General features: G+C 40.3%; 2 protein-coding genes across 5 annotated transcripts in view; one reads left to right on the forward strand and one right to left on the reverse strand.

The window, feature by feature from the left end:
• The first annotated feature begins 102 nt into the window (after positions 1-102).
• Positions 103-19,081, forward strand: DNAJC2 (DnaJ (Hsp40) homolog, subfamily C, member 2). 3 transcript variants are annotated; one of them, XM_010580914.1, is made up of 17 exons: positions 103-430; positions 669-859; positions 1,487-1,562; positions 4,410-4,508; positions 7,317-7,458; positions 8,674-8,754; positions 9,553-9,618; positions 11,393-11,484; positions 11,587-11,708; positions 12,595-12,744; positions 13,055-13,143; positions 13,230-13,299; positions 14,902-15,086; positions 16,338-16,438; positions 17,404-17,511; positions 18,280-18,434; positions 18,963-19,081. In XM_010580914.1, exons 2-17 carry the CDS (start codon positions 827-829, stop codon positions 19,035-19,037), a joined length of 1,644 nt encoding a protein of 547 aa, XP_010579216.1. In that variant the 5' UTR covers positions 103-430; positions 669-826; the 3' UTR covers positions 19,038-19,081. The 3 variants fall into 3 exon arrangements, with proteins under 3 accessions (XP_010579216.1, XP_010579215.1, XP_010579218.1); XM_010580913.1 differs by lacking the exon at positions 103-430 and having other exon boundaries at positions 617-859; XM_010580916.1 differs by lacking the exon at positions 103-430 and having other exon boundaries at positions 780-859; positions 1,452-1,562.
• The window catches only part of PMPCB (peptidase (mitochondrial processing) beta), a 9,140-nt gene continuing 276 nt past the window's right edge, over positions 19,079-27,942 (reverse strand). Inside the window, exons 2-13 of one of the 2 annotated variants that reach the window (XM_010580911.1) lie at positions 25,936-26,076; positions 25,526-25,612; positions 24,921-25,050; positions 24,332-24,530; positions 23,575-23,654; positions 22,886-22,998; positions 22,081-22,224; positions 21,343-21,506; positions 19,887-19,972; positions 19,723-19,811; positions 19,433-19,508; positions 19,079-19,337 (exon numbers count right to left, since the gene is read on the reverse strand). In XM_010580911.1, coding sequence (XP_010579213.1) covers positions 19,273-19,337; positions 19,433-19,508; positions 19,723-19,811; positions 19,887-19,972; positions 21,343-21,506; positions 22,081-22,224; positions 22,886-22,998; positions 23,575-23,654; positions 24,332-24,530; positions 24,921-25,050; positions 25,526-25,612; positions 25,936-26,076 — 1,374 coding nt within the window. In that variant the 3' untranslated portion in view covers positions 19,079-19,272. The remainder of the gene's footprint in view (positions 19,338-19,432; positions 19,509-19,722; positions 19,812-19,886; positions 19,973-21,342; positions 21,507-22,080; positions 22,225-22,885; positions 22,999-23,574; positions 23,655-24,331; positions 24,531-24,920; positions 25,051-25,525; positions 25,613-25,935; positions 26,077-27,942) is intronic. The other variant, XM_010580912.1, reaches the window with a different exon arrangement.

The raw sequence follows: 27,942 nt of genomic DNA on the forward strand, positions 1-27,942 counted from the left end.
AGGCGGCGCCTCGGGGAGGGGAGCGGGGCGTCGCTGCCGGGATCCCCCCACCCCTCCCCGCGCTGCCGCGGCTGCCAGGAGCGGGGGTTTCCCCTGGTTAGAGCGAGCGCGTGCTGCGGGGGGGAAGACCCAGCCCTGGAGCGCCGGCTGGGGCTGTGCAAAATCCCGCGTGTGCGGAGGGCTTTCCTCCCCGTTCCGCCTCAGCTCGGTGCCCTTCACGCGTTGCCTCTGCCCGGGTGCTCGTTTCGTGAGCAACAAGTCGGGCTTGGCTGCCGGGGGAGTGGCCTGTAAGAGGGGGAGCGGGAAGGCAGGGGAGAGCAACCCGAGTTCGCTGTTGTCTGCCGCAGTTACCTCCTCCGTGGCCAAAGCCGGGAAGACACTAAGGACCGTTTCACGTGGGCATCCCTTTAACCTGAAAGCACCTTTCCAGGTTGGAGAACGCAGGGAAGCGTTTGGCCGTCTGAGAGGCGTGTGTTCGGGTTCTTGCGGTCTAGCGGTCTGGTGGGTGTAGAGCGAACTGGAAGGTTTGGCAATCTGTAGCCTTGTGCGATGCAGTGCTTCCGTGGGGTTTGATGTAAAAAAAGTAAAAAAAAAAAAAAAAAAAAAAAAAAAAAAAAAAAAAAAGTAAACCGCAGAAGGTGAAGTCGTTTTTATGTTTTTGCTTATAGCATCAGTACTCTGTCAAGTGGAACCTGTGGGAAGATGGTTTGAAGCATTTATTAAGAGGAGAAACATAAATGTTTCTGCCTCTTTCCAGGAGCTAGAAGATGAGAAGGAATTGTCTGAAGAATCAGGGGATGAAGAATTGCAGCTTGAAGAATTTCCTATGTTAAAAACCCTTGATCCAAAGGACTGGAAGGTATTCAGTTGATATAGATTAGTGTTAATTATTTTTGCTGGAAGTCTCCTGTCAAAGTTATCTGCTCTTCCCAGCTGCTAAAGATCCCCTTCCTCCTCCCCTCCCACCCCCATCTGAATTGGTTTGTGTCCGTTAGCGTTATGTCTGGGTTTGTATTTCCCAGGCATAACCAGTTGATGAAGGGAAACTCAAGCACACAGCAGGATAAGATCTTCGTCCTGAACTGTTGTTTTTCATTTTACTGCCTGTAAGCAGTAAAAGTGTCTCCCCTCCCCATTGCTACCTCCCTTATTCTGGAATTGTGTTAGCACTCTTAATATTAAAGACAGCAATTCAATTCTCCAGTAATTGAACTTTCTGGGATTCAGTGCTTGAATCCAATTTAGATTAAGCTACTTGAATTTCTGTAACAGTGGCTTAGTTTATTACTATTTGGTTATTCAATAGTTACGGCCTTTACGACAATTGTTCTTTTTATAATATTCGTTGAGAGAGGGAAGAATTCTGCCTCTTGCTTTTAAAAGATGGGGAGAAGAGCTGTTTTTCTGCATGCATTGTGGATTTTTAGGTTGCATTTACCAGTGTTTATTAGGGGTTTGGTTTTGTTTTTGTTTTTTCCCCCCTCAGAATCAAGACCATTATGCAGTCCTTGGGCTAGGAAATACACGATACAGGGCTACTCAGAAACAAATCAAAGCAGCTCGTAAGTACCATTCCTGCATAAGTATACCTTTCTTTCAGATGTACACAACTGTTTTCCACATGAAAATACATACATGCCACAGACAAGATTTTTGCCATTTCACAGGCCTAAAAATGCCCGCTCTTTGATTTGCGTTGCTTACCAGCCTTCTAAATTCACATCACAGCTCCAAAATCCCCAGGCCTAAAGCTAGGGAATTCAAAAATATCACCGAGTTCACATCTCAGCTTTCTTGCTTGTGGGGTTTTTTTGTCAACAACCTTGAGACTATAACTGTACGTTTCTGCATTTTTGAGTCTGCAGCCAGGCTCAGTGAAAGGCAGAGAAATACAGCTAGCCCTGCCGTACGTATTTCAGTAGGTTGGTACCTTGAAGCCCCCTTACACTGGTTAGGTGCCATGTTAATGCTAGTGGACGGTTAAGAAGTATGCTACTGTTATCATTCTGATTAGACTGAGTGTTGCATGGGAATGGAGCGGTAGCTCTTGAATTTTGGGGTATTCGAGTAACAAAAAGTTACTTAGGCCACTGAGAAGCTTGGTTTTGCTTTTCTTTGGTCATTTTACCATGTGAAAACTGTAGAGTTCCTGTGGCTGGATCTCTGGGACATTTCCAAGCTGTTAAAAACGTAGTCTTGTGAGGTTAAGTTTCCTTGACATTTGGGGTAAGTAAACCATAGAACTTCAAGTGCCACTGTGCTGCTTGATGATGTCATGGGCCTGTGTCTTAAATCAAGACATGATTCAAAAGTGCATGCAGGTGATTGGGAGTATTTTATGGTAGTTGCATGTGAAGGAACACCATATTGGGCTTCAGAACTGTTTTCCTAGAAAGCAACGTGACCAAGAGTTGGCTTTGCAAGAAGGATGCAGGTATTTAGTGGAGAAAGATTTAAAAGTACTCTGAAGATTGTTCAGTAGCCTTTATGAAATAAGCTGATGGTTTTGTGAGCTGATCTGGCAAACAATTGCCTGTAGAACTGTACCGGTTATAGTAGAGTAGAATCACTGTCCCCAGTGAAAGCACAGATGAAGATTAAGTTACTCCCAAATGAAAATGGGTGGAAATCAGCAAATTACCAACTGACTCAGGAAATTATGTTACCTCAGGTACATGTTGCTTAGCAGTGCCATCATGGAGCATGTGCTAATGTAGCTGTCCTGGTTTCGGCTGGGATAGAGTTAATTTTCTTCTTAGTAGCTGGTACGGTGTGTTTTGGATTTAGTGTGAGAACAATGTTGATAACAAACTAATGTTTTAGTTGTCACTAAGTAGCACTTATCCTAAGTTAAGGATTTTTAAGTTTCCCATGCTCTGCCAGCAAGGAGATGCACAAGAAACTGGGAGGGAGCATGGCCAGGACAGCTGACCCAAACTAGCCAAGGAATATTCCATACCACAGAACATAATGCTCAGTATATAAACTGGGGGATTTGGCCGGAAGGGGTAGATCGCTGCTCAGGCATCGGTCAGCAGGTGGTGAGCAGTTGCATTGTGCATCACTTGTCTTTTCTTGGGGTTTGGGGGTTTTTTCCCCTTTTTTTTTATTTTATTGTATTACATTAGTTTTCATTACTATTATTATTACTATATTTTATTATTGTTGTTGTTAGTATTACATTTTATTTTACTTTAGTTATTAAATCATTCCTATCTCAAACCATGAGTTTTACCTTTTTTTTTTCCCATTATCCTCCCCATTCCATTGTGGGGGGGGCAGTGAGAGAGTGGCTGCGTGGTGCCTAGTTGCTGGTGGGCTTAAACCACAACAGTAGCATAGAGCAACACCTATTCTGGTGATGATTAGTGGTCTCGCTACTCTTCTCAAGCAAGAACTGGGGCATCTCTCTCTTCAGGATCCTAACAGCACTCAATTATCACATGACGCTTTAGAGATGTGAGTCTTTCTCACCAATATATACTGTGCTTTCCTATTTTTAACAAGGATTCTCATTCGTTTCTCAAAAGGCAGGTTGCTGTAACTACTTGCATGATATCTTCTCTCTAGTATTTTATAGTGAGCCAAGAAGGTACATTTTATATCGTATGATAATATGGCTAGACCTATTGGCAAAGAAATCAGTTTAAAATCTGGTTTGGTGTTTAAACATGAAGACAACCTTGGTAGCAACTTTAGTAGATACTCTATATGTGTTAGTTATATCTCAGCATTTAAGGCCTAAGTAGAGAGAGAACTTGACCACGAAGTCTCGTGTGTGTGCTTAATGTTATCCATGGGTAAGTGCAGCAGTCTTCACAGGCTCATGGCTGTAGTTTCCTTGCTAGTTTCATCTTGGATCATGTGCAGAACTTGAATAAAGGGATAGAACGCAATTTTTATTTTATCTGAACTACTTTGCTTTTCATTAAAAATAACAACTAAAGTTACATTAATTATTATTTTTTATTTTTTCAGTGTGATTGCACAGGTAATTGTACAATCTTGCACAATTAAGGTCCTGAAGCTGCATTATGCATTTTGAAGCTAACTGTACACTTCCAGTTACTGAAGGACTTCACTATGCATAATAGTAGAATAAGTCCCAGAAAATCAGTACTTCTTCAGCTGATGAAGGTGGAATAGAGTTTCTGAGTTGTGGTTATTTTGTGTCCCAGCAAAGATGAAATAATTTAAATTATGACAATAGCATTAAATCAAAGAAAAATTTATTAACTCGTATCTATTTTCTTCCTGATGTTTTTTGGTGTTTGGGTTTTTTGGTGGTTTTTTTTTTAAAGTATCTAATTAGAGAAATGTCAGTTGCAATTATTGTGTTACTTTGCAGTTTGTGAGAAATAAACTGTTGATGATGAAGCATTTCTAAACGTAATGTATCTATTTGCTAGATAAATCCATGGTTTTGAAACATCATCCAGACAAGCGAAAAGCTGCTGGGGAACAGATAGGAGAAGGTGATAATGATTATTTTACATGCATAACTAAAGGTAAGCAATTGATCTCTTTTATTATACTCTCTCAATCTACCTGATAATCTGAAATGTATTTGTAGTGCTTTATTAGGCTTTTAAAGAATTGTCAATTACTAAAAAGCCAGAGAAGTTCTTTTCCATTTTAGAAAACTGCCTCAATAAATCGAGATCGCACTAACATAACTTCCCTCTGGGTAGAAGCAGTATGGGAATGCAGCTGATAGTCTGCCGTGCTACTTGGTGACAGAACATGAATGCTTGTAGCAGCATATGCAAAGATGAACCACTAGAGGAAGCCACATACCTGGGATAAACTGGTGTGCTCTAAAGTGATTCCCCTAAGACACCAACAGCAACTGGAAAAACTGAATTCTAATTCGCTTACTCTGCCACAGAACATCTGTTGATTTGATGTAGGATATCAGTTTCTTCAGCTGTTCTTTTTTGCCCACAGATGACCGAGTGATAACATTTCCCTTCTTGCCTGTAGTGACCTAGAACACCACTGCTGGCCAATTCCAGAACCATAGGGAGTGTTCTAGGTGTATGACTTATGCCTCTAGAAATGCTTTGGAGTTTGGCTTTTTTGTTTATTTTAAACAATTTTTTTTGACTCAGTAAGGTCCAGGTGGGAGGAAATCTTGGAATTTGTGTGTTCTAAACTTTCTTCTTCTGAGTGTCTTCTTACAATACTAGTTAAAATGTTAGATGATATCTTAGACAAGCTAATGATGTCTTCAGCCTCCTTTGGAGTTGTCAAAGGGGAAAAAGTTGCCAGAGGACATTTTTGTTTTTCCATAGTCGCAATCCTGTCAGAAACTGGCAGACATTTATAAGAGCAACCTGCACCTGAATTAAGGAATATGCTCTGTGTTCTACATGCAAGGAGCAAAATATGTTTCCACTTGACTTCTTACTATCCAAGTTTAAGGATAAACAGAAAGGAAAGCACAAAGTGGCATGGAAGAGGAGTAATGCTTCCAGGCAGCACCCTGGAGGAAGGAAATGCAGTGGTAGGGAAAGGGAATCTGGAGTAGGAGTGAGTGGTAACAGAATGGAGAGAAGAAACTTGGAAAGGCAGGAGTCCGTAGGTGGGATTCAGAGCTGGGTCTGACAAAGGAATGAGTGGGAGATACAGTACTGGGAGAACTGAGTCTGTGGGAGTGGAATTGGGGATCTCTATGGAAAGGACATCTTTTAAGTGGAAGAGGAACCAACGGATGTGTGTGGAATTTCTTGCATCAGGAAAATGGTGTGAGGCTTATTGAAGCTCCTAGTTTGCAATGTAGAGGGTAATTGAGGTCATTGAGAGTATTGGCAGAGGCAGGTCCCTTCCCAGAGGGGAAGGGAAGACTAGCAGACAGCAGCTCTTTGGTGGTCCCTTGGATTCCTTCCTCTCTCCATTACCACATGCAGTGTGATCAGTTTACAGAACCACAGAGCACCACAGACTCCTCCAGCTTATCATCTAGATCTCACCTGCACGGTGCGGTGGTCTGCAGTCAGAGAAGCCCATGAATGATTGCAATGTGAATTTGATTCCTTTGACTTTTCACTCTTATTGAAAAATAGTGGGTATTGTAGAACTGACAGACAAAGTAATTCCACACTTCCTTGAGAGAAAACAAGAGTTTACTGAAGCTACAGTGTGTAGCTTTTTCCAGGTTATAAGATTCAGTAATGAGGTGCTCCCCAGCTGCAAGACTGCAAGAACAGGAAAACTGGGAGCGTGTGCATGTGTTGGCTAGTAGCTATGTGGTGTTTTATACTCCTTCCAAGTGTCCTGTTTGTGGCTGGGATAGAGTTAATTTTCTTCCTAGTAGCTGGTATAGTGCCCTGTTTTGGATTTAGTATGAGAATAATGTTGGTAACACACTGATGTTTTCGTTGTTGCTGAGCAGTGCTTACACTAAGTCAAGGACTTTTCAGCTTCTCATACTGCCCTGCCAACGAGGAGACTGGGGGTGCACAAGAAGCTGGGAGGGGACACAGCTGGGACAGCTGACCCCAACTGACCCAAGGGATGTTCCGTACCATATGATGTCGTGCTGAACAATAAAACTGGGGGGAGTTGGCCAGGGGATGGCTGCCCGCTGCTTGGGAACTGGCTGGGCGTTGGTCAGTGGGTGGTGAGCAATTGCACTGTGCATTACTTGTTTTGTATGTTCTCTTATCATTATTATTACTTTCCCTTCCTTTTCTGTCCAATTAAACTGTCTTTATCTCAACCCATGACTTTTACCTTTTTTCTGATTCTCTCCCCCATGCCACTGGTGGGGAATAAGCGAACAGCTGTGTGGTGTTTAGCTGCCTGCTGGGTTAAACCACACCACCAAGTCTCAGTACAACTTTATCATGAGCTGCAAAAATTGTAATGAATGGCTCCTGTTCTTGCTAGTTCTGACATCATATTAACTTGGAGACTGCTTTTACTCCATGCCTGTCTTAGTAGACTGTTCTGTCAATTTATCTGCAAGGATCTGGTGTAGGCTAAAAGCCTGAAGATGTCATGCCCAAATTCCCACTGCCTAAACTGAATTTACTGCTATAAAATTATTTTAAATATAATCTGGTTCGTTACATTGTAATGGTTAAATGTGGTGTTTTTCATAAACATTTTCCTCCTACTTAGTTTAACAGGAATTGACAGCAATGCTATTTGGTGTCACTAAAAGAACTAAATATCAAGCTGTACAGAATGATAGATCAAACACAGATCTGAGAGCATCTTTTTAAACATTTAGAAGCTTTTCTGTAACATTCGCACCTTGTGGGGAAGACTCACTTTAGTCTCATGTTTTATGTCTGGTAACTTTTTTTCAGCTTATGAAATATTATCTGATCCTGTGAAACGACGAGCATTTAACAGCATAGATCCTACTTTTGATAATTCTGTACCTTCCAAAAGTGAAGCAAAAGAAAACTTCTTTGAAGTTTTTTCACCAGTTTTTGAAAGAAATGCCAGGTAAGCTATGTCAGACTGCCTCTGCTGTTGCTGGACAATCAGTATTTGCAAAATCTTCTCGCACTGTGTTTGTAACAAGTGTGGTTTTAAGGGATGCTGAGAGATGCATTAATTTGCTAGAAATGTAATACAAGTAAAATAGTGCGTTCTCTATTACTTCATTTTAAAATAATCTGAACTGTCACATTGGTGGCATTGAGTTTGACCCATGAGATTAAAAAAAAAAAAAAGTCTGTTCTCAGCACCATATTACTTACTGTCCTTTTTGTACAACACGTTGTTTCATCTTAAAATTATTTACTATACCAAGTGTGTGTATGCTACTGACTAAAAATTCCTTTTTTTATGATTTTCTTATGAGGGTGAGACATTAACAGAAGACAATAGTTATGTTCACAATTTAGCTGGTTAAAAGAGAAGATAAGTAACTATCAATATTTGGTGGTTCTCTCTTAAGGTGTGTGACTTTTTTTCTGCATTTGATTCATGCTTGCCAATTAACTTTCTATTAAGGCTGTCACAATAGAAGTTTATTTCACTTTTTACCTGTATGAAAAAAAAAAAAAAGTGGTTTATTGTGTGAGGCACTTTACAACACATTCTGAACAATCCGTTGATTATTTAAAGTAGATTTATTGAATCTTTTATCAAGTATTCCAGAGATTCAGACCTGGATCTGTGGTTGTCAGATGGGTTGTTCCCTTCTCTGCTTGGAAATGGATGCAATGTCATGGAATAACAAATTCTAGAACCTATGGAAGATTTCCCTCTTTGTAGGGGAAAAAATGGAATGGAGGCAGAGCATGCATTATTCCCTCGTACTCTGTTAGAGTATGTGGGAAGCTTCCTGTAGCCTACCACAGAGCTGAGTTATTCACAGAGCACCTTTTGTCCACTTTCTGTAAGCTTTTCTACCAGGAGAATGTGTGTGGAGAATTGAATATCTACAAAGATAGCTTGTGCTCCATCAGGTCTCCTTGTAGGCACACCAAACTCGGGCAGGAGGAGTTTGCTTTTCTGGGGGAGCTCCCCAAAAAAGGCCCAATCTGGAGGATGTTTAGAAGGAACTTTCCCATTTTCTTCCTCTTTCCTGGTGCCCCTCTGTGTTGGTGGGAGGGAGCCTCTGATGTGGCATTTTGATTCCATAGTTAACACTGCCATGTTATGAAGTAAGATTATGTATATTATTTCTTGAATATATCCATTTATTTTCAGGTGGTCAAATAAGAAAAATGTTCCTAAACTTGGGGACATGAACTCATCATTTGAAGAGGTGGATGCGTTCTATTCATTTTGGTAAGTTAGCCGATACCTCAGTTTCTATTCACAGTATTCAAGACGTGATATGAAGGGTTTGCAGACCCTTTTGTATGTAGGTTGTAGGCTGTGGTCTGTTCTGACCTACTAACATCACGAAATTACCCACAGCTCTTTGGTGCCTTCCACAAACTGAGCTGGCTTTCTCGTAGCTAATGCATCTATGTTGTAAATTCACAGTTAGAGCGGGAGCTTCTGACAGTTCTCTGACCACAATGGCTGCAAACAGAGTTGACCCACAGACTAGAAGTAGGGTTCATCTCACGTAACTGGTGTTTTTAGTGGAGGCGTCTACTAGGTATTTAAGCTCCCCTAGTTAAGGGAGGTCTATCTAGTCCAATAAAGTCAGTAGAGTTTATGGCTTAACTTACCTGATAAATACAGATGCTTACATAAAGATTAAATTAATTTCTCTCTCAACTCTAAAGACTGCACTGTATCTCCACTGCCTATAATGGGAGCTTAGACAACTGCACTGTAGATATTTAGAGTTGGTGAGACTGATCCCATCCTAAAATACACTCTGTCCTACAGTACAGATAGATGTAAATCATTACTTTCAATAGCATCTTGTGTTTTTACTTAACACAGTGGAATCATTGTAGGTGCAGTATAATTGTAAATTATGTAGTATAAACTGTAAATAACAGTATAATTGCCTACAAAAACCTAATAGTAAAAAAGGTAGATTATTTGTAATAGTTTTGCTGTTTGGTTGGGTTTTTTTCATTCATTCTTTGTTTGATTTTTTTTTTTTTTAACTGTTGTTTACTGTAGGTATAATTTTGATTCCTGGCGAGAGTTTTCCTATTTAGATGAAGAGGAAAAAGAAAAAGCAGAATGGTATGTAAGTAAAAATAAATTTGACAGGAGACTGAGAGATTGAGACAGCAAGATTTTTCCAACTTTCTATTAGACTGTAAGTCATAGCAAGAAAGGTAGCCAAACTAAGACTGAATTCCACTCTCCCAGCTTAGTAGTCAGTCATGGACTTGAACTGGACTGACTGTGGCTTCTCTTTGTCTTATTTGTATAATTGAAGTAGTTCTTGCTTGCATCACAGAGGTGTTTCTGAGGTGCTTTGAAATGTGTTCATTTAAGTTCAGACTTGCAGTTCCAGCAAGTCCCAAACACAGGTTGAACCTGGAGCCAGAACAGAGTGGATGAGTAAGCAGGTATCATTTCTCTCTCCAACTCTTTATTAAACTGTGCTGAGACAAGCAATACTTTCTAGAATTTAGAGAGATTAGTTCTGATGGCTTGATGTTAATAAAAATTGTGTATTTGTTGATGTAGTGATAGTTGCTGAATTACTCAGACCATGTTGCCATTGGAAAACACATTCTATTTTTATCCTTCCTACAGTTATAACACAGAACGTTCAAGTTAGAGCCGCAAATCATTTAGTCTAACACGTTATTTCACAGGACACAACCTTTCACTTAGTCATCCTTGTATAACCATAACTGGCATTGTATGAACCTCTTCTTCCAAGTTTGACTAGAAATCAATTTTGTAGTTAGTCAGTGGTTAGCTTGCTTTGTGGCTAAAAACTGCCATATTTAGGCTATAGATAGGCCTTCATTCCTCTTCTCTTAATGCCTTTTCCTGCTGTTAATTTTTTTGAGCCTCTCTGGACCCCATGTTCTTGCTCCTGTGAAGATTCTGTGAAGGCACTGTAATCAATTCCGTATCACTTGTATGTTTGATAAATTACACAGATTAATCTCTAGGCTTCTCATTGGAAGGCTCTTGAATTATTTGCATAGCTCTTTTTTGTGCTTTTTCCTGTCATTAGTGTCCTTTTTTAAAAATGTTTAGACAAATGGTACATATTACGCTGTACTTTAGAGAGAGAACTATACTTCAGCTTCTGTTCAGATGGTCATGATTCTTGTTATCCCTTCTTATCAAAGGTGATGTTGCTTGTGTTTTAAACCTTCAATCTACTCGTAGTAGTCTCCTGCGCTGTTATGGGGATTGTTTTCTTTGTTCTAAGGTATATTGTTCTGTATTTGGTTGTGTGGATGAGGATATAGACCCCCATTATTTGGGGGTTCAATTTGCCTCTTTCTTGACAGCACTGACAAATATTTTCAGGTTTAGTCAGCCAAGTTTTAATCCATTTAACCTGAGCTGTATTTTACTCAAGTGAATCTAGCATGATTTTACCGGAGTGTCACAGTAATTCATAGAAAGTGTTCTTACTGTGCAGATGGGTTTATGTGACACGACCTATATTCTGTAAAATGGAGATAATTAACATTGATTATACTGCTGCCCTTTAATTAAACTGTATACCAGCATTTCAGTTGTTTTGCTTGGGTTTAATGTTAGGTCAACAAGTGGACTGCATTTTGGAAATAAAGTCCATGACCTGCAATGACAGATAAGCAGCTTGTTTTGTCAAGTGTTTTGAAGGTTTATGTAATTGTGTAAACGGCTAGCATTTTTGACATGAGCTTGGGGCCTGGAACTTCATTTTTTTAAGTCTATTTTTGAAGTATTCAGAGAAGAGCGTCTGGCGGAGAAACTTTTTAAAAGTTTGTTGGTGAATTTCTAACAGATTGACACTGTAGGATATTAGCACTGAACTAACCATGCTTTCCCTTTTTAGTCGAGATGAAAGGAGGTGGATTGAAAAGCAGAACAGAGCTGCTAGAGCACTGAGAAAAAAAGAAGAAATGAACAGAATCAGGACACTTGTTGGTGAGCATGCAAACTGCTGGTTTTTTTGAAGAGAGATTTGTTAACTAACAGTGGAAATCTCCTGTTTTTATTTTGTACATGATGCATCCTTTCTTCTGCCAGACAATGCATACAGCTGTGATCCCAGGATAAAGAAATTTAAGGAGGAAGAAAAGGCAAAGAAAGAAGCAGAGAAGAAAGCAAAGGTAGAAGCAAAACGAAAAGAACAGGAAGCAAAAGAAAAAGTAAGTGAACTGCTTTATTTGGGTTGAAAAACCCTGGTTCATTCACACCTGATCCACTGCTTCAGCTTCTACATGTGTCAGAAAGCTACTGTTAGAATTATATTGGGGTTTAAAGATGTGTTGTCTTCGATTCCTGTGCAACAGGCAGTGCAAGACTGACAGCCTTTTGAGAATGAGATGAAAACAAGGAGTACAGATCTGAAACAAAAAAAACTTCTAAAATTGAGTTCTGTTGTTGCATACACTTCCTCTGGTTTAGAGGCAGTCATTAAATTCTATGGCCTACTTTCCTTTTTCATAAAATGGATACAGCTGCTTGCCTTGTGCATATGGTCTGTGAATGGTTGATTGGTATGAAACACTTTCAGGTAACATAACATATTTGATTAATATTAACAGCTTGGAAAAGATGGCTCCAGAACAAGTACCAGGAATGAAAGAGAACTGTAAGGTGCTGAAAAGTGACTTAAAAGACAATACTGGAGCACTGCAGGATTCTATGTTAATAATGATGCAGGAGAAATATTGGACCACTGTGTTTTTCAAAGCTCATATTCTCGGGGCAGGCACAGGAAATGTCATACAGTTTTGTAACTTCGTTGTCAAGGAATCGAGGAAGTCAGGATTTATAAACTAGGGGTCCTTATATTGAGTATTTGAGTTAATGCCAACTGGTATATGTTTCATCACCTCCCTCAAAATCCTTGGAAAACCAAACATTAAAGTATGGATGTATAAAAAAACCAACAAAAACCACAACCAAACAACAACAACAAACCCCCACCAAAACCAGAAACAGCAAATTTTAATATTGAATGACTGAATGACCCTATAACAGTGTGGCTTTGTTGATTTTTTTGTTTGTTTTTTTTTCTTTTGATTGCAGCAAAGACAAGCAGAATTAGAAGCAGCACGGTTAGCAAAAGAAAAGGAGGAAGAAGAAGTTAGGCAACAAGCATTAGTAGCAAAAAAGGAAAAAGAGATACAGAAAAAAGCAATCAAGAAAGAAAGGCAAAAACTGAGAACGACATGCAAGGTATTTAAATATTATTATAGTGAAATACAGGTTACATCAGTGAAATTACTACGTGTGTTTAGATCGGACCCTATCACATGCTTGCGTGTTCTTGTGGCTGGAGATGGGTATGGAAAGTGGGTTTACTAAAAAGCAAAATACTAAAACACATACTTATCATATGGTTTATACAGTTTTGAGTTGTGAGTAAAGCTGACCAAATAGGTCCAAACACAGCAGTGGCTGAAGAATGCTGTGTGTTAAGCCTTTGTCTGAAGGAACAGGACAATAAAGTTCAAGAACTTTGTAGAACATGTATTTCTGCTTCCAGAACTGGAATTACTTTTCTGATAATGAGGCAGATTGTGTTAAAATGATGGAGGAGGTGGAAAAGCTTTGTGATCGTCTTGAGCTAGCAAGGTAAGTCTTCCTGCTGCTGATTTCTGCTCGTTTTGATACCCATCTTTCTACTAGCTATCCGTTGTAACTTAATAATTTATTTTTAGTCTGCAATGCTTGAATGAAGCACTTACATCCACAACAAGGGAAGGAGGAAAGGCGGCTGTAGTAAAACAGGTAATTATGCTGAGTGTCAAATCAAAATAACAGAATTAATTTGATTTGTGAAATCTACATGACCAAATCAAAGTAAGATACAACCATAGCTGCTGTGGAATCCTGCCTGTTAAACACAAAGACCTGAGTTTCAGAGTCCTCAGGCAGACTTGACCTCTGCTTCATTTTACATAGTGCAGTTCATGGCTGGTGAAATAACCAGGGCCAGCTGAGAAAAAAATACGCATTTTTAATTAGTAAAGGACATAAAACCTACCATTTGTACAGTATACAGAAACAGTAGAGGAATTTAAGTTTTGCCCAACAGGTAGCAATTACCTAGAGGGAAAGGAGGGCAGTCTTAACCTATTCTGTTATGCAATAAAAATCCTAGCCTAGTATCCATGACCTGGGGCTAGATCCACAAAAGGACTTAAGTGCTGCAGGCTGTAGCCACTGGAAGGGCCAGTGGGTTGGATACCAAAGTATAGGAAAAGCAAGACACTTGTGATCAAGATTTAGAAAACTCAGCGAGGATCTGCCTAAATTTTGGCAGCAGGGAAAAGCCATTTGGACTAATAAGGCTGAACCCACGTCCTGCAGAAAGTGTAAGGTACTTTCTCTCATCCGCTTTGGATTCACAGCTGTGAACTTTCTTTCCTGGTGAGGAAGATGATCTGTCCCCATCCCAGCGTCAGGTTTACTCATCAGACAACTTAAGACTCAAACCCCTCTTGTTCTACAGTAGACTGAATCCAATCTCCCAGTCTCCAGGAGAGTGTTCCAAACACGGGACAGTCACTTTTCTGTCTCTCTGTTAAAACTGTTCTACTTTTGCATTAATAAAAGTTATCTATCAGATAACTTTCCTTTTGCCAGGAAGATTTTATTGAGATAGACAGCAAGAAACCTAGTTTGAGCATCCTGCCAACAGGCATAAGCGCATAGCTTTTTTAATATTGCCAAGACTGGACTAGGCATACTCAGAAGCAGATACCTTAAAGATATGTCACGCCACAGTCTCAGGATGTCATTACAGTTCACAAAGGTGCGATCGATAACTTAAGTTCTGCTGAATTGCTTGCTAACAAACTACATGTAGCCATCTAACCCTGAGTAAGCACTTAGTAACTAAAATCTGGGTTGTTGCAGTTAATGCTAACTTAGTACAACCATAGTAACTGAGAATTTCAGGCATAACCAGGCTTGGGTAGAAGTTAGGTTGGAAGATTTGGGAGTCAATGTATTCAACGTGGATGTTTAACTGCCCTCACTAGTCACTTTAGGTTCTTAATACTTTTGTGGATCTGTCCCTGTAAGTCAGGTGTTAGGGTGGACATTCACACTAGATTCAGAAGTTTTGCCTTAATCCTGGGAGCATTCACTTAATTTCCTAGTGAACTTGTGATGGATTTCTGCCGTAGCTCCTAATCTGGGATGGCCAAATTTACGTGCGGGATGGAGGGAAATAATACTGGAACAGATAAGCTCCTCCATTTCCTTATGCATCATGTACAGAACAGAAACTAAGCAAAATTCAAGGCTCAAAGCAATGCCAGAGAGAGGGGTTTGTGTTCACTGTAAAACATAAAAAATAAATAATGCTTGTTTACGATCCTTCAGATAGAAGAAATAAATGAACAAATAAGGCGAGAGAAAGAAGAGGCAGAAGCTCGTATGCGCCAAGCAACAAAGAGTTCAGAAAAGTCATCCACTGGTGGTGGAGGGGGAAGCAAAAATTGGCCAGAAGATGATTTACAGTTGTTAATTAAAGCTGTGAACCTCTTCCCAGCAGGGACTAACTCAAGGTACTTCTCAGGTTTGGTGTTAAAAGCACTACTAACAATTTTTAATTAAATAACAAGCATGATACAACTTCTTTTCAGAGCATCCTAAGTACGATGTCAGTATAAGGACTCCCTAAACTTCCTCCTTTTCCTTGACTGTTGAGCAGCCTGTGGTTTGACTTCTCTTGGTACCATGCTCTGTGTGTCACTGGAGTTAGCTCTGGTCCTGTATCTTGTTTCCCCCCCCAAACTTGGTGCTGAGGTGCATGTTTGCACAGAGCTTCAGGATAGGCTCCAGTCATTAAAGCAGAGAACAAAACTGGAACAGTGACCATGATGCAGCTGGGTAGGAATGCAAGTGTGTAAGCTACTTCCAGTAGCTCCACAATGAATGTGAGGCTGGTTTCTCCTCTACACTGTAGGAGGAAAACAGCCAGAGATACGAGTTAAGTGCACCAGCTCTCTTTAGGGGAAAAGGGAAAGGCTGGGCTTCACAGAAAGCAGCACTGGCAATCAGCTTACTAATAAGCATCAAATAGGAGCATGCCTTAAATCCTGTTCTTTCCCAGGAGTGAAATGCCTTCTTCCACTTAGGATTCACAGATGTGAAGCCTCCGTTACAAGATGTGGATGCTTGCTTTTAAAAAAAACAAACTGTCATACTCTTTATGGAGATGATACCAATACCTGTTTCTGCACTGCAGCTTAGCAGTCACGAGTACTCATTGAGAACACAGGCCTACATATGATCCTACTGTCTATCAAGTGCAAATATTCCCCTCCATTTCCTAAGAATACACTAGGAATAATCTGGGGACTAGGCCTGTTCCAGGTCTCTCCTGTTGAAGCCCCTTTACCTGATGTTTAGGTATTCTTTTTGAGGGCAGTGGAAACAGGGTTAGTAACTTTGCAGCCCTTTCAGTGCAGTCTGCAGTATTTAATGTCAGGGGTGTTTAGGGAATTCAGGAAAGCAACAGCTGAGCAGAATTTTGAGGATTACAGGTTTGCACTTACACACGTACATTCTGCCCTGTCCTTCTTCGGTATCAGAAGCCAAGAAGCTCACCTAAGCTGACTGAATTCTTAAGGGAAACTTCTGCATTTAGCGACTGAAAGCTTTACAGGATAGTTACCATGACAGTTTATCTGTATTTAAGTATGATTAAACTTACTTAAGAGTTGATATAAATGTGTATGGGAGCTTGAAAGTAGCTTGTATGAAGATATGCTATTATGTAATACATTGGCTTACCCTATCTATTCTTGCTTTAGGTGGGAAGTTATTGCCAATTACATGAACTTGCACTCTGCTACTGGAATAAAACGAACAGCAAAAGATGTCATTAATAAAGCAAAGAGCCTCCAAAAGCTTGGTATCTCTATTACCTTATTTCTGTAATAAGATTGTCTGCATGCTTCTATACAGCTTGATTTTCTTTGAACAGCATTGTGTTTCTTGTATGAGAAAATCCTCTATATATCCCTAAAAGAAATGTAGTTCAGATGGAAGATTTAGAGGAGTATTTATGTAACTCAGTATTTTCAGCCTAATACCTATCATGTAAGTCACCACCTCATGAGTGAATCTCAGGAATTCTTTTAATCTAACTTGATGCACAGATGTCTAGGCCACATGCATTGCCTAGGCTCCTCTACACTCAGAGAGGGACTAGCTGGCCTCTGAAAAAGCTCTCTACAAAGGAAGGCATCTAGAAAAATGAAATTGATGAAGCTATAGAGATACTTTAAAAAGATAAATGGGATTCAGCAACAGAAGACACCTGAATTAAGGTGGCCTATCTCCTCTTGTGGTAAATGGAGGCTAAAGAGCTTGGATAATGAGAGGAGGCTCTTGAGCAAGTTCTTAAGGAAAATTGAAACATTCCAAAAAAACAGTTTAAGAAGTTTCTCCATTCCAATACCTGCACAAGGAGGACCCAAGCTTTCATACTGTTCCCAACTGCCCCTCTAACACACTGGTACTCTGGGTGTAATATGCAGGTTTTGTGCCACAGCCCTTACTTGATAGAATAATCCCTTTTGATTTCAGTGAAGTTGCAGATTCAAGCTTAAACTTATACAGAAAAAGTACTCATCTGAGCAGTATAAAGCAGGATCGGGGTTGGAGAGCCTGATACTTTGAGTACAGTTTATTGGCCCCTGATTTTTTTTTTTTTAATCTACCACCCTCTTTACCATCATTTCAAAGGAAGTAGGAATTATGTTTTTTGATTATGTGATTATGAGTTTACAATAACTGCTACACAATGTTTTTATTATTACATCCAGCTTTAATTTTGTTGTACTAATTATTGTATTCAATGTCTGTTGCTCATAGACCCTCATCAAAAAGATGATATAAACAAGAAAGCATTTGACAAATTTAAAAAAGAACATGGTGTGGTGCCTCAGATGGACAGTGCTGCCCCTTCAGAACGATTTGAAGGTAAAGGTGAAAAGAGAGACCGTCTTGCAGAGTTGCCTACCCTGTGCATCTTAGTAAGAAAGTAATCCAGAACTTACTTAAGACCTGCTTACAAACAAACTTAGTTATTACAAACTTACGTAGCAAGTAAGAAAGTGATCCAGGCTCTGTTACTGGATTTGAGGGTTTCTGGTACACACAGTACAAGCCACAGCTAACTAGTGACAGTTTGAAATGCTTCCTGGTGAGGCAACAGGTTAAGGCTGATGCTGAGATTATCTGTTCCTCAGAGGGTGCTACATTTTCAGCTAAGAGTAGGCTTAAGGGGATGCACTTGAGATACAGGATCATCCTACAGCTAAGCTTTGGTCTCCTGTTAAACCCCAAACAACTCCAGATTTTGCAGACACTTGCAGAAGGCTGTGTTTCCTTACTAAGGGTTCCTTACTGAAACGCAAAAGGAAGAGCTACATTGCCACCCTAACGATACATAACAGGGCAGCTGCAGTGATCTAACACTCAGCTGACAATGAAAGATGTTACCTTCTAACTTCTCTGTGCTTTATTTAAAGATCCCAAGGGCCACTCATCCAGTCAGTTTCAGGGTTGGGTTTTTCTTTTCTTTCAGGTTTTTAGTACTGGGTAGCCCTTAGGACAGACTAATTGGATCACAAAACTGCAAGGATTTTAAAGCAACTATAATAGATTTTACAATATTTTCTTAGGCGTATCTCATAGATTCCTTATTAACTTTTTTTTTCTTACTGTCATTTTTGCATTTAAAAACAGGATCACCTTTAGATTCATCCCCTTGGACTACAGAAGAACAAAAGCTTTTAGAACAAGCATTGAAGACTTATCCAGTAAATACTCCCGAAAGATGGGAGAAAATAGCAGCAGCTGTTCCGGGCCGGTCAAAAAAAGACTGCATGAAGCGATACAAGGTAAGGTACCTCACCTCCTTCTAGGATTGTAATTAGCCCAGGTCTTGTTAGAATCCTTTGCTTTTACTGTTGCTTTCCCTACCAGAGACAGTATCTGACAACTGCAAACTAGCACAAGATGGAGCCTTATGGGAAGACTTTTTTTTTTAACCCTAAAAGGCCAGTAAGGAGTAAGTTTTCCTCAGTGAAAGTAGTGGCTCTGGAAGCTGGGAAGGAAAGTCTGTCTCATGAGATCTGCCTTACAGTTTGACAACAGGCTCTTGTAGATGGTGAAGCCCTATCCCTAGCCTCCTGCAGGTAAAGTTCCTGCTACAGGGGAAGCAGATGAGCACTGACCTTCCATTAATGTATTTGTTACTATGAGAAATTGTTTTAAGTTATTAAACTGTCTAGATTCCTCACTATGTTGAGAGCTAGAGTGTTTCAGGGTGAATATATGTAGTGTTCAAAACCACAGCATTGTTAAGAAGTTCCACATTTGGATAAGGTTTTTTTTGGTTTTGTTTTTTTTTTTCTCCAACTCTCTAGGAACTCGTTGAAATGGTCAAGGCGAAGAAAGCTGCTCAAGAACAAGTGATGAATGCTACTAAAGTCAAGAAATGACTCTTACTGACAATCTTTGTTTTATAATAAAAATGCAAATACTGTACATGTTTTCATTCCTTCCTTAATTATACAGATACACAGGATTGGCTGGTTCTTGAGTTTTAATTTTCTTAAATGCATTTCTCCAACTCAAAAGCTTTAAACAGGGGTGTAGTTGATTTTGGGGTTTTTTTGTGTTGGTTTGTTGGGGGTTTTTTTAAAGCTCAAACATACTGAAAGTTCGTGTTATTCACTACTCACGAAGCCAATACATGCCACTGCAGATTTTGTTATACTCTGGAAGTTGTTCAATTGGACCTGGAAGTTAAAGAAAGTTGGCCATGACATATGCTAAACTGGTACCAATTGGTGTGGAAGGGTTATGGGAGGGTAGGGAAACTTGTACAACATACCCACGGCAGCAACTGCTGGATGCTTATCATAGATGTACTTTGTGCAAACTTCTCTAATAGTCTGGGCATCAATAGCCTAAAAGGGGTAAAGAGACACCTCTGTTACCAATCCCATCTAAAAAAGTATTAAAAGCCACTGATCTTAATTTTGTATAATCCAGGGGAACAGGCAACAAAACAATTGAAAGTTTTCTCAGTTGGAAACAGTCTAAGTTCTGTATTGTTACTTCCTGTAGCAATTAAATGTCTCAACGGCCTAATTTAAAAGTTGCAACATGAGTGCCACTTACTTCAATTCTTGCCTCAAGTTCTGGAATTGGGATTCGGCGCTTGTAACACAGCATTTGTCTTCCAATGTCTTCACAGATTGGTGTGGACCCTAAAATAGGGGAAAATATGCTTCAGTTATCAGCATACAACTCCACTAAGAATAAAAAGCTCTCATAAGTCTCACCATCAAGTTGTAGCAGCATATTTGTCTTTAGAAGATTTTTCGCTCGAGCTACTTCATTTTCTGTAACACTTGTGCAAAGTCTTATCCTGAAAAATAGTTTAAATCCAAAGGCATTAAATAATGGTAACCTGTAGCACACAAGATTACCTGTGGTATAGAGGTGCATGTACATTGGTACACCTACCAGGCACTTCTTTTCTATAGGTAAGAGAATTTGGTATGGAAACAAGCCAAAGGATGCAAAACAGCAGCATAAGAGTAGGGGCTTTTGGGAGCATACCAATACACCCGAGAGCAAGTTTTTCCCCTTAGAAGAGCTGTATTTCATTTTACTAATATTTTGAGCCAAGTGTTGTCCATACTTGCTATCTTGAGAATAGCTGTTGCTAAGATAGTAAGAGCCAAACAATTAGAGGTAATTAGCCCAGAAGGCAATGCATTATGTCCTGGCTCTCGGTGAGATAATGATTCACCACACTGCATAAGAAACATTTCACTAGGACAGGGGGATGCATTAGATGACTTAGCACACTTTTGTCACAGGGATGGTTCATATCGTCCCTGGTGCTAAGCTGCAGCAAATGGACAGCTAAAATGATACCATTTTCTCTACAGGTTGTTTACAAAGATCTCATAGAATAACGGTATATGAGAATTGATGCACGTAATTAAAGAAACTCTTCATTTTCAAGTTTTCTTTCAACTTTTGTTTCAACTTCACCCACTTTAAATCAGTGCTCTTAAATAATGTATGTCTGTTTCTAATCACATATGCAGTTCTAGCATTATAGTTGTACTTATGGACCTCTTTTCAATTTAGATTTAACCCTCAGATGAATGAATATTATCTAGAATCCCAGGTTTCAAAATTCCATATATAACAGCTCACCTACCTTACATCATTTCATTTCCCTGTGTACTAACTAGAGCTTTATGTAACACCACCACCTGGTACATCATGTGGGATGGCAACTGCAGAATGGGTAACTGTGAATGGTGTTTGTAGGTAATTGCACATTCATTATTCTCATTCATTAATATTTACTCTTCCAGTTGTCAAACATGCAGTTCATGGGCACTGTACACTGACTTAGTATTCTAAAAGGTCTGACAAAATTTCATAACTCCTGTCACTTTACAAGTCAAAAAAAAAAAAAATCACTGCCATATTTTCTTGTACAAGGAATGCTATTATATTAACTACAGTTAATATTTATTCTTCCAGAGCAGAACAAAAACCAAACCTAAACTTTAATCTATCCACTTAAAGTAAGGGTGCCAGAAACTGGCTGTTGGGACTCTGCATTGAGCATCAAAGTTCAGAACTTGATGCATTTGTTTTTTCCAGGCAAGCCTAAGCAGAGAAGCAAAAATATTCTCTTTAAATGACTGCTATTTTTTTTAATTGTATTCCTCTACTGAAAATTATCTTTTAAAGAAAGAGTTGTTAGCTTACCATTCTCTCTGAACAAAGTGCACCATGTCCTGTATAGTGGATGGCTCACAGACCATATAGAGTCCCCACAGCCCTGTATCAGTGTAGCAGGTGTTGAAGGACTGGAAACTGTGACACAGGTTACCATGGCAGGCAATCTGAGCAAGTTTACTGGATAAATTCTGCTGAGACAAAAGAAAAATACATTATTTTATGAAGTTTTTTTGAAAGTTTACTAGTCACCTCCATGGTCTGTTTTCATTTCAATGATGACAGAACATGCAGTAGTATCACAGGCTCCAGCAGAAGCTATAAGGGTAATTATCAGCTCTTCATCTCAACAGCTTCTTTTCTTGCATGTAATCTCATGTTTGCAATGAACAGCCCAGATTTAAGCCAAAATCATAAAGCTACTTAGGTTCAAGAAAGGGATAGTTATACCTACAGGTTCCAATGACATACAGGTATGAAAGATCCTACTTTCCATGAGGACTTTCCATGACCTCAAGTCACCTCTACTTTGGTGGTTTAGAACCAGTTCCTAAGTTTTTGCTAGATCTGGGGCAACAAATTCTCTCAGACTCACGACTGGATCCCCTTCTCCTGCTCCAAAAGAGGACCTTCAGAAATAGCCATAAAGTGGTAGTAACGCCATCAGATAGGTTTGAATGGGTCTGTATTGGCAGTACCCAAGTCAGAGAGATCTCACCAGCCCACCAGCCTCATTAAGAGCAGGAAGGTGCCTGCAGGTTGACTTACCACACCTCCTCCAAAGGAACGATCCCAGTTACCTATCAGAGTATTTGCTACCATAAGTGGGATTGTATCTGGGTGCGACCAGCCTGCTGCTTCAACAGCTATCGCAATGTGTGCCAAGGGCATCTTATCATCTCTTATACGAATCTGTGGGAACATAGGAAAGTAGCTGTAGTACAACCGGTACACAGTAATATATACAGGAAGTTAAGCGTCAGGAGACAGACATTTCCATTACATCTGGATTATAAAGCATGCACACAGAGAACCAAAAATTAAAGCATATGAAGTTTTATTTAACATCAGCCTTAACTAGTCTTCCCTGTGGCAATTTCAGAGCACTTCACCATCAGCAAGCCTAATGCCACATACACAGAGAGGGCATTACAAGTCACTTTACAACTAACAGCAGCAAGGAAAGCTGACTTTCCAAAGCCCGAATACAGCTGGGAATAGAATGCAGATGCCTCAGTTCTCTGCCATATCCTTTAAATTTGTGATTCTCAACAAGTGGAAATGCTCCAACAGCGTAGGCAAGGGGATAAAAAGGAAGTAGCAGCAGGGGTAAGGGAGCTATTCCTCCAGGAACTGATGAAACAGAAAAAGTGGTGGCAGTGAAGCTTGTCCAAGAAAGGTTGGAAAGTACAGCTTTGGAAAGTAGCTACTCCATTGCCCTCACTGGGGGAAAGAAACCTTTTAATCTGCTGAGTCTGTGGCCAAGCAGCTCACTCTCCTCAGCAGAGAGCACATGTCAGTTGTGCTCACAGGGGATATAGGGCCCAGCTCAAAAAGCCATCCAACAGCTTACCTCACTACCAGTGAAGCTACAAGGTGGCAGGGGTGGCAGTCCTCCTTCTGGAGCAGATGGCAAATTACCAAAATGGCACTTTGCTAGGTCAAGTAGCTCATCATGAGAGACCCCTGAACAAAGATATTTCACATATTTTGTAATGTTACTCTGTAAACACTTAATTTAAATTGCTGCACAGTTTAAAGACTCAACCAAGTAGTAACTTATTGTTACCCCGCTTTAATGCCCCACTTTCAGATTCCTCACACTGCCCCATTAAACAGAGTAATATCATCAGGATCACCCTTCTTAATTCTCTTCAATAGCCTTCTATTAATATTACATCAAATCAAGCTGTTTGCTCTCAGTTTCAAGCCTCAATGTTTTTTCTCTTTCTCTCTGCTTTCCTTGCTACTCCCCTTTTCACACTGAACCCCTTCTAGGCCCCTCTTTTCCTGCCCACATGGAAAATGACCTTGGCCTCCAATTCACTTCTAGTTACTGGTTTAAGAAGGTTTCTGGAATATTACTGAGGGGAAAAGGGAACAAAAATTCAAAGGGTATGAAGGTACAAAACACACAAGGCTAACAGTGAGCTTCCAGGACCTATTGAACAATGCGTAATTCATCATGTTGTTCCCAGGAACTTAAAAACCATGGTTTTAAGCATAGTTTCACATGATCCAGGGTGAATGTCTCATACTAACCTCCAGCAGCAGCCAGGACCATTCTGGGTCCTTTGTAATGTGTTGTTATGTACTCCACCAAGTCATTACGGTTTATGGATCTAGAAAGTCAAGGAAACATCACTACTATGTCAGTAAAGTTTATTAGAGTAAAAAGAGATAAATGTGTAGAACAATACACTATCAAAATAATTATATGTTCTGCCAATGCACAGAGGTGTGCATAGAGGCAGAAAGCTAAAATAAGGGTGATTTCCTAAAAAGGAAACAGGAACTTGATACATTTTGCCTTTCAAAGCTCTTCTAGCTTCCTGAGAAGGAGTGAGAATTACAGCTCAGTCAGGTGGAGACAGGATCCACTAATGATCTCATGCCAATTTGAAAACAGCACATTTAGCAGTCTCCCGGTCTGCACTGGTATAAACAAATGCTGAGAGAGCAGTGCAAACGCAGTTGTATTTACAATAATGCCCAACACCTCACCAATGGGAGAAAGGACCATTTCCAATTTTGTATCAGATGCATTTTTAACAAACAGGAGAAAAATATGGCAAATAATGAAGACATGCAGTAGACACCTGAAGTTCACATGCCCTTTGATGCCTGCATACAGGGTAATTAAGGCAATAGGGGAATTCTTATAGTTACATCCAGTGCAATTTCAGCTACCTTCCAGGGTAAAAATGAAAACTGATGCTGTTCCCTACATTTTCAGATGAGTGTTTTCAATATATAGAAGTTACTACACAATTAAAGACAGCCACAAATTTGGACATACTTGATGTTTTCAGTGGGTCCTAAAATTGTCCGTCCTAGGGCTGTCTTCTGATATGCTGTAGCATGAAGGTAATCAAAGACAACTTCTTGTAAATTGGTTTCAACCTCTTGCATCTCTCGAAGTATAACTCCCCGCTCACGCTCAATCTCTGCTTCTCCCAGGGTACTGTTCTGAATTATGTCAGCAAGAATTTCCACAGCTGATTGAAAATAGGGATGGGAATGGAAAGCGTATTTTCAGACTACCAGAAAAATCTGGTTCCAAAAGTAAAACCCACCCCAAAGACCAAGTGGCCCAAGATTTGCTAATAAGATTTGCAAGGGGACAAAAGACTTGCTCTGCAGGGAGGGAGAAGTCCAAAAGGTATTTTCTTTTGGGAATCTAAAGACAAAAATATTTCAAATATTAACTTCCCTGCTGGCAGTCGCCTTTCCAAACCTGCATTCTCACATTCCTGTGAAGTTCAGGAAAGGACTTTTCACCCAGGAAGAAAGCGATACGCTGCAAAAGCATCATTCTGTGTTGTCTTATCAGGAGCTGGATAAGCATTTCGTTCTTTGCTGCTTTTCTGAGGAATGAAAGCAGTTACCTCTTGGTAAGTCTTTCGAAAAAGCCTTCGCATAATACACGGTTTGTTCCCTGGATGTATACGCATTCAGATGAGCTCCCATGTTCTCAATCTCTAGTTCAAGGTCTAACTGAGATCTCTTTTTTGTTCCCTGAAATAAAACAATAAGAAAATCAAACTAGACCCTTTAATTCACCTACTTGTCATTACTACTTCTTGTCTGGAAAAGTCAAGGTCAAGAGAAAGAAAAAGTCTTCTGGAAAGAAAACTGGCATACTAATCTCTCCAAGATTGAAAGTAAGATACAAATCCTACTACGCTCCCAAATGAAAATAAAAAGCTGGTAAAAGGGGGACTGAGTGTCTTCTAAGACTACTACAAGAAGTTAAAAGTGAGTTAAAATTAGACCTGTGTTACTAATCTATAGTTGTGTATCAGCTACACAGACCTAGGACTTAAGTTTCATTTTCTAATGGAAACCAAAGTCTAAGTTGTCCACTTCTTTTTTAATCTCCTCAATTTGGAGAATTCATTTATACAATTCTGATAAAGTTCATATCATTGATCTTTAAAGATAAATAACTTAGAAATCCATTGTAAACTTCTACATCAATACTGATACTCACCTTGAAAGCCATATGCTCAAGGAAGTGAGCAGTTCCATTGTTCTTCTCATTTTCATACCTGCTTCCAGCATCAATCCAAAGTCCAACCTCAGTGGGAAAAAAAAAAAAGTCATTTTACCAGCTAACAATGCAGCTTTGCTGGTTTTGTGTACGAACTACACTTAGCTTTTCAAGACCTATTTTTAAATGGCTTCTTCCTTAAAACGAAGCAGGTTTTCAAGAAAAAGAAAATTTTGATCTTCACAAAAAAATCTAATCACATCATTTACAAAAGCCTTAAGATTTCTATTTCCTAGCTTAAGTTTTAAGAACAATCATTAATAAACATTGAAAGAATGCAATTTAGTTCCACAAGGAAATGAACATACATGAACAGTTATGAAAAAAACTTCCTGTTACAAGTTACTTACTGTGCACGTTGAGAGTCCAGAGTCTTCAGAAGCTACTTGCAAGCCGTTTTCCAAAGGACTCACCCTAGTTTCAGGAACATTTAAGATTACTTCTGTTGCTGCTTTGGAAGCTCTGAGCCTGCCTGTTCCAACATGCACACACTGTAAGGAAAAAGCATCAGTCACGCACAGATTGTTAAGTTATATCCTAGGATGTTCTTCTGAAAAATGTATTCCTGAACTTAAACATTAACTTTGTGGATCTTGTTTAAAGTATGCATTAAAAAGAAAAAATTCAGCACTGATGCATTAACCTGACTCAGAAGAAAAACACGAAGATAACTAAAATGGAGTAGACTGCATCTGCTTCCCTCCAATCAACTGATCTGACAGAAAAGCACATTACTGTCATCAGCCAGCTACTCCAAGAGCCACATTTGTTTCCCAGTTCTGCCAGCAAGAGCCTGCAGGACCTTGAATATATCTTTCAACATCCAGAATTCTTTTGGGTACCCACTTTCTGAAGTGAAGTGAGATATAGTCCAAGGGCCTATGTCCAGGACTGCAAATCACAGTCACCTGTTGTTCAGAACAGGGACAGATACTGAAACTGCCACCTTTTATACAATCATCTGGCAGTTAAAACACATTAAATCAGAATGGGGAAGAAAAGAAGGGAAGATGGAAGATAAAAAAGTTTATTGTGCTTTTTCAACATGGAGAAATTTAATTATGTATCCCAAATGCGTACTTCAAGCAATAAGCCATTCCAAAAATTCTAAATGTATCAAATAAACAAAGTTTTCCCTCACCATGTAACTGCCCTGAACGTGAAAGTAAAAAATCCAGCTCTCACCCACTCTCCTCCTGGAATACCAATAGGCTAGATCTCTCAAAACTTGCATAATTTAGGATCATAGGACAATTCAAGTTTGAAGGGAACTCAGGAGGTCTCTAGTCCAACCTCCTTCTCCGAGCAGGATCAGCTGTGGTGTCAGACCAGTTTGCTCAGGGCTTTTTGCAGCTGGGTATTGAAAATCTCCCAGGATGTGAGAAACTGCACAGCCTCTCCGGGTAGCCTGCTCCATGGCTTGACTGCCTCATGAGAAAAAACGCTTTTCATATATCCAGTTTTTCCTCTCTTGTTTCAACTTATGCCCATTGCCTCTCATTCTGCCACCATGCCCCACTGTGAAAAGCCTGGTTTTGTCTTCCTGACAACCTTCTCATAGGTACTGGCAGGCTGCTGTTAGGTCCAGCTGAAGCTGTGTCATCTCTAGGCTGAACAAGCCCCAGACCCTCAGCCTCTCCTCACAGGGCACATGCTCCAGCCCACAACCATCTCTGCTGAACACACTGCAGTTCACTAACGTCCTCCTTACACTGAGGAGCCCAAAACCAGCTGCCATATACTAACCACCTGACAAGTGCAAACTAATCACTTCCTTTGATCTACTGGCTGTGTTCCTGTTTGTTCAGCCCAGGCTGCTGCCAGCCTGCTCTGCTGCCAGACACACTGCTTGCCCATGTGCAAGGTCCTCCTGTATCCCCAGGCCTCTTCCACAGAGCTGCTCCCCTGCCAGTCAGTTCCCAGCCTGGGTTGTTCCAAGGAATCATTTTCACTGCTAGTCTGCATTACAGGGAAGGAAAAACCTGCGTTTGAAACCAAAATCTCCCTCTCCTCTTTTTAGAAGGAAAGCTTAGGCTTCCTAAGCCTAAGGGAGGACGGGGAAGATGACAGAAGCTGAGAGCTCTGGGATCAGGGCCTCCGGGCAGCCTCCATCTAACCACGGGAGAGAAGAAGGGTTTAAACTTTCTCCGAGCTCCCCTGGGGTGAGCATGGCAGGACCCGTGCCGGGGCGGAGGTTCCTGCTGCCCCTCTCTAAGGCATCGCGCCCCAGTCCCAGCGCTGCATCGCTCCGGCTCCCAGACGCTGAGCCAGCCCCGACGCCTCGGCACCGCGGGGGGCGATATGGGGTAACAGCGGCTCCGGTGAGCAGTCAGCAAACCCTGGGGCCTGCGGCACCC

The sequence above is a fragment of the Haliaeetus leucocephalus genome, unplaced genomic scaffold (genome assembly GCF_000737465.1).
Source record: "Haliaeetus leucocephalus isolate CR32 unplaced genomic scaffold, Haliaeetus_leucocephalus-4.0 Scaffold751, whole genome shotgun sequence".
Classification (NCBI taxonomy): Eukaryota; Metazoa; Chordata; class Aves; order Accipitriformes; family Accipitridae; genus Haliaeetus; species Haliaeetus leucocephalus.

Coding starts and splice junctions, on each gene's coding strand:
- DNAJC2 (XM_010580913.1), top strand. CDS start 653: ATGTTTTTGCTTATAGCATCAGTACTCTGTCAAGTGGAACCTGTGGGA. Junction 4,509..7,316: donor TTTTACATGCATAACTAAAG/GTAAGCAATTGA, acceptor ACTTTTTTTCAG/CTTATGAAATATTATCTGAT. Junction 12,745..13,054: donor AACTGAGAACGACATGCAAG/GTATTTAAATAT, acceptor TTCTGCTTCCAG/AACTGGAATTACTTTTCTGA.